Source organism: Eurytemora carolleeae, unplaced genomic scaffold (genome assembly GCF_000591075.1).
Source record: "Eurytemora carolleeae unplaced genomic scaffold, Eaff_2.0 scaffold34, whole genome shotgun sequence".
NCBI lineage: Eukaryota > Metazoa > Arthropoda > Copepoda > Calanoida > Temoridae > Eurytemora > Eurytemora carolleeae.
The window spans coordinates 125,989-132,389 of record NW_019396116.1 but is presented as its reverse complement, the minus strand read 5'-3'; the positions used below and the strand labels follow the sequence as shown (position 1 = coordinate 132,389).

Here is a 6,401-nt window from a genome sequence, read left to right as displayed (position 1 = left end):
ACCATTATAGAGGACCATTATAGAGGACCATTATAGAGGACCATTATAGAGGACCATTATAGAGGACCATTTTAGAGGACCATTATTGAGGACCATTTTAGAGGACCATTTTAGAGGACCATTATAGAGGACCATTATAGAGGACCATTTTAGAGGACTATAATAGAGGACCATTATAGAGGACCATTATAGAGGACCATTTTGGAGGACCTTTATAGAGGACCATTTTAGAGGACCATTATAGAGGACCATTATCGAGGACCATTATCGAGGACCATTATAGAGGACCTTTATAGAGGACTATTATAGAGCACCATTATAGAGGACCATTATAGAGCACCATTATAGGGGTCCATTTTAGAGGACCATTGTAGAAGACCATTATAGAGGACCATTATAGAGGACCATTCTAGAGGACCCTTATAGAGGACCATTATAGAGGACCCTTATAGAGGACCATTATAGAGGACCATTAAAGAGGACCATTATAGTAGACCATTATAGAGAACCATTATAGAGGACCATTAAAGAGGACCATTATAGAGGACCATTGTAGAGGACCATTATTGAGAACCATTATTGAGGACCATTATAAAGGGCCATTATAGAGGACCATTATAGAGGATCATTATAGAGGACCACTATAGAGGACCATTATAGAGGACCATTATAAAGGACCATTATAGAGGACCATTATATGTTAAAAACGAACGTCTACTATATATGGTTATCCAGTATCCAGTAGCCAGTATCTATTGCGTTATTCAACTAGTGGGTAACGAACGAACGAATTTTTTTTTAATATTTATGATTTTGTCATTCTGTTCTTTGGTTGATTTATTTGTACTATTTCAGATATTCTGGGTGGATGTACTGGTACTATTTGGGTTCTTCATCCTACTCAGATTTACAGGGTACTTTGTACTCAAGTTCAAACTACATATGGACAGCAGATAGATAGAAAGATACTCCCAGAGCCCGAAATTTAAAAGAGTATCGTTGAACGAAACTCCCGAGTGTCCTTTTTTGGGGTCTTAATATTTGTGTTGAATTTTATTTAAGAGATTCGAAAAAATGGAGAAAATGAATAAACTAAATAAAATAATATTTCAAAACAGAAATATTGATATTCACAAAACTACCTTACCCCATTCGTGAAACCCGGGTTTCAAAACTGGTTTTCACAATGATACCCTGTCTTAAGTTTTGGGCTCTGGAAAATATGTACTCAATAACCTCCTTGGAAAATATGTACTCAATAACAGCATTTGTATAGTGAAAGTATTAAACATATCACTTCAGTGACATCGTTGAAAGGTCGTCATAGAAAAAGCGAAAGTTCCATTAGATTTTACTTAATTTGGACTATCTCCTTCTGTTGTCATGAAAGTGATACGTTTACTGACTCTCTCTGTATTAAATATACGAAATCTCAAAAAACGATATGAAATTTCGCTTTAAAAATTCGAGAGCGTTTTTCAAACCAACCATTTTGTTTGATTTACAGTATTATCTAATGAATTATCTATGAAGAAACCTACGATCTGCTAAACATTTATTCTAGTATTCGATGTCTTTCCAACTTAATAGAAATATATAAAGGGACTGTGGGAGAAATTTTATTTAGCCATCAGCTCAAAAAAGTTGTCCGATTAACCTTTTTGAACTTTTGAATCTGCAGGGTATGACTCATGTATATAAAATGGGTTACTTGTACTTGTACTTGTACTTGTACTTGTTCTTGTACTTGTACTTGTACTTGTACTTGTACTTGTACTTGTACTTGTACTTGTACTTGTTTTGTTAATAATGTATGTTTATTATGTCTTGTTTTTGTTGCTACAATCTACATTTGTAAATTGTTAATAATTGTCATGTCTACTTATCGGAAGAAAATCCAAACAACAAGTCTATAAAAATGTTGTTTGAACAGTTGAAGCCAAGGAGTATGAAATAGACGCAGCCCGCCCATACCATATGATTATACATGCTTTGCAGACGGGTACTCCATTTGTATAAGAAATATTCAGAATAGGTTACTGTATACGCGGTAATTGTACATTAGACAAATATTTCTTCTACAAATGGAGTACCGTCTGAAAAGCATTGTTTAGTCATATCGTAGGGCGGGCCGCGTCAGTTATATCTCCCTTCTATTTCATACACCTTAGTTGAAGCCAATCTGAAAATCAGTAAAGTTAAAAGACGCCCCACTTTCACAAAATTGTTACCGCTCTCAAATATTGAAATTATCGCCTTAAAACTGTTTGAATAGAATCAGAGACCCATCCTTTTAAAGGTTATAATTGGTTGGTTCAAAAGAAGATGAACCTAAAAACTTTTTCAAAATACTCTAGAATAATTCTCGGTCGGTAATGCAATTCTTGTTTAGCACGTGGCAAAGATTTGTTTTTATATTTTATAAACAGTTTTTTGTTTCTCACTGGAGAAATGCCTGGTATCTTGGTTATTGTTAAAATTTACAACTAGGTGTACAAAAAAAAATGTTTTATTAGTTGAATTTTTTTACTTACACCCCTTTTTGTTGCCATTTACACATAGATAGATTTGCATTTACAATTTACTATAATAGGGACTTCGGCGTAATTTCAAGGGTAAACTCGAGTTTTTCGGCAGTCAATTTTCAAATAAATGATTAAGAATATCTAAGTCACCGTTGATCAAACAGAGGATTAAAGGGATTAGACATGCCATTCCATAAATGGAGGATCACTTGAAATAACGCCTACAGTCCCTTTAAAGTCTTAAGTTTAGTCCTAACTGTGATAATGAATACTTGATTTGTTTACATTAAACAGGTTTAATTTAAACCTTTTAGAAAATTTGAATCCTCATGTATAGATTGTATAATTTGTTGGAGTGACTAAGTATATGTATCTGGTTAGTATATGTTTGTTACCCTTTAGATTTAGTCAATAAATTTAGAAAAAATGTTTTTTTTTTCTATAAGATAGATTGATGGTTAAAAATATTTCGAACTGTTAATTTTACTTTACTAAATAGTCCAGGTTTGATATCTTAAACGTTTACAGGTTGCTAAAATATAATTTTTTGGAAAATTTTAGTTTGTGGCCAAGACTCAAATCCTTAAACTAAAATATGCTGCTAGACTTTTGCCGAATATTACATTACAGCTTTGAAATCTTAATATCAAATGCTACAATTAATTTTTTATGAGACTATTGTGACCCCATTCATGGTGAATTTTATTATGAACCTGTTATAAAGTTATTAAGCTATAAAGTTAAACTAGATGTACATTATAGCACGTATGCTATAAAGTAATCATCGTGCTATAATGTTTAATTAGCTGTACATCATAGCCCGTAAGCTGTAAAGTTTTGATTGGTTCCCGGATTTTCTCCCAAAAATTTAGGATATTTCTAATATAATTTGTTAAATATAAATGAAAATAAAATTGATTACTTTATATTTTTTTTTTCTGCTTTCTTGAAAAGGTTATTTTATCTAAAAATAGCCATTGCAATAAATAGTTGATATACCACTATTATTTTCTCTTTTTCGGAGTTCTTCACTTTCTAGATTATAATATTTAGATTTTAAGAAATATAATCAAAAATGCGAGAATCTTTCACATACAGAGAAAATTTAAGTCCAAAAACTTTATAGCACGTTATGCCAAAATAAAAGTATTTATAGGTAATTTTATGATACGTTTGTGTTCTTGTTTCATCGCAATGGCTAATTCTAGATAAAATAAGCTTTTTAACAAAGCAGAAATAAAAATATAAAGTTAATTTAGATTTTAATGTCATTTAAATATATTTTTTTTTTGAAATATCCGACATTTTTTGGAGAAAATCCGGGAACCAATCAATTCTTTATAGCACGGTGATGCTTAAATGTACAGCTACTTTAACATTATAGCATGATGATTACTTTATAGCACGGTGCTATAATGTAAAGCTAATTTAACTTTATAGCACTATGATAACTTTATAGCACGTTCATCATACAATTTACGCAATAGTTTCTTAAAAAGTATTATAATGGGTTGAAAAGTCCTGAATAGTAAAAATTCAAAATCAACATTTATTACTTTTAATTTTTAACATGTGTAAATATTATATTTTTGGATACATAATAAAGGAGTATATGAGAATACATAAAAGAAAAATTAAAAATATACAAAAATACGTTGCAAAGTGCAATAAGTCAATTTTTTTTTGGAAATTCAGATAGTCCGTCAAAATACTTTATTTTCTGAGAAAATTCAATTAATTTTATAAAAAAAAATTTATTGTTTGATGTAAAACTTTGAATAAAATGGATTTGCGCGATAGTAAATTAATAATTTTTGACAAAATTGAATTAATTTGATTAAAGCGGAGGAGCCTGATTAAATTATAGATTGGTAGATTAAAGACTAGATTTGGCTTGGTAAATATTTAATATTGATTCATTGCTGCAGATATTACTGCTAGAAGCATTTTTGCTAGAAACGCAATTAAAATAAAAGTAAATTGCACCAAGGCGACACAAATGATGTTCTATGGATCCATATCTGGAGGGATTGATGGATTATATATTTGTGTGAGTGAGCTTAACATGTTCTTTTACACTATTTGGTCCCTCCAGCAGATTAAAGATGGCGTCTGGACATTGGTTACACGTGTACTTGCGCACACCGCTCTGCGCATCTAGTGGCGAAACCAGTTCTCCCCAGCTTTCACATCTCATCTCATCCATGTCATTTTCCCAACCATCACTCCTTAAATTTCCCCATTCATCCTTTCCATTTTCCCTCCAGCCCTCGTTCCTTCCAAACCTACTCCAATTTTCCTCCATAGCAACCTCTCGTTGTAACCTCCAGCCTTGCAAGGACGGGAGTTCGTACTTCTCCGTCAAATCTTGATCTTGTGAATCTATGGACTGCTGGCTAGAACTTGTCTCAACTAGATTGAACTGGACTGAGCTTGACTCTACGGGATTAACTGCTGGTTTAAGCTTTAAGTCCTTGAATGAATCTACGCGTGGATTAAACTTTCCGTTTAGTTTAAGTCCAAAGTTTTCCGATTGTAAAGATGAGTGTGACGAGTGGTGCTGCTCCTCCAGTTTGCTGCTCCTACTATCTGAAGCAACGAGCAGCTCCTGTTTTCAATGATGTATGCAAGTCAATTCCTAAAAAGCATTTTCTAAGCAAAAATTCAGAAAAAGAAGGATTTAAAAAATTTAATCTATAAAGACACTAAAAAACCTTAATTTGTTGAATAGTCACAATTAAGCATTTTAAATAAACTTAAAATTACCTCTTAACGAAGACGACGTATGTTTAGATCTTCGTCGTCTTCCAAGAGAAGGATTTTTTCTTTTCCTTTTTTGAACCTTGTCCTTGTTCATTACCACAGGTCGGTCAATCTTAACACATTCATTCAATAGTTAATATGCATTATTCATTTATTTATTTTCAATATTGATCTATTAATTTTCAATATTGATTTATTCATTTTCAATATTGATTTATTCAAATTCATTATTCATTCATCCATATTCACTATTTATTTATTCATATTTATTATTCGTTTATTCATATTCATTATTTATTTATTCATTTCATTATTCATTTATTCATTTCATTATTCATTTATTCTTATTCATTATTAATTTATTCATTTCATTATTCATTTATTCAAATTCGTTATTCATTTATCCATATTCACAATTCATTTATTCATATTCATTTTTCATTTATTCATTAAATTATTCATTTATTTATATTCGTTATTAATTTATTCATTTCATTATTCATTTATCCATATTCACTATTAATTTATCCATATTCACTATTTATTTAATCATATTCTTTTTTCATTTATGCATATTCATTATTTTATTAATTTATATTTATAAAAAATCATTGTTTATAAATTTATATTAATTATTTATTCATATTTCATTCATTTATGTTCATTGATATTCATTATTCATTCATTAATATTCATTATTCATTCATTAAACAACAACTTTCTTCCATTAATATTTATTATTCAATATTCAAATATTTTTTAACTATCTTTTTAAATGAATATCCCTAGCACCATTAATTCTTAAGTTAAAGGAAGAAGACGACGTTTATTTCCCAGTTTTCTGGTTAATGATAAAAACCTACCTTATGTAATTTCTTGTATAATCCACAAGCATTGCAGACATAGGTCCCATGATCCCCTCGCCTCCAAAGCGTTGTTTCGGAGGTATTGCAGTTGGAGCAACGTTGGTTGGGATCAATTCGTAGATTTTTCTAAATTAAAGGAAATTAAATTTTTTGTTTGTTTTCGTTTCATTTCGTTGGGACTCTTTTGTAAATTGTATAGTAGGACCGATAAAACTGTGGAATAGGAAGACAACATCTAACCAATCTA

At 30.6% G+C, this 6,401-nt stretch overlaps 1 protein-coding gene and 1 long non-coding RNA gene across 2 annotated transcripts in view; one reads left to right on the top strand and one right to left on the bottom strand.

The window, feature by feature from the left end:
* The first annotated feature begins 16 nt into the window (after positions 1-16).
* On the top strand, positions 17-2,954 carry LOC111695420 (uncharacterized). The gene is made up of 3 exons (XR_002763864.1): positions 17-993; positions 1,205-1,946; positions 2,172-2,954. It is a non-coding gene; the product is annotated as an uncharacterized LOC111695420 (long non-coding RNA).
* Positions 2,955-4,299: 1,345 nt separating this feature from the next.
* The window catches only part of LOC111695406 (transcription factor GATA-4), an 8,076-nt gene continuing 5,974 nt past the window's right edge, over positions 4,300-6,401 (bottom strand). The window contains exons 6-8 of the mRNA XM_023464727.1: positions 6,152-6,280; positions 5,292-5,400; positions 4,300-5,114 (exon numbers count right to left, since the gene is read on the bottom strand). Of these exons, the coding sequence (XP_023320495.1) occupies positions 4,564-5,114; positions 5,292-5,400; positions 6,152-6,280 (789 nt within the window). The 3' untranslated portion in view covers positions 4,300-4,563. The remainder of the gene's footprint in view (positions 5,115-5,291; positions 5,401-6,151; positions 6,281-6,401) is intronic.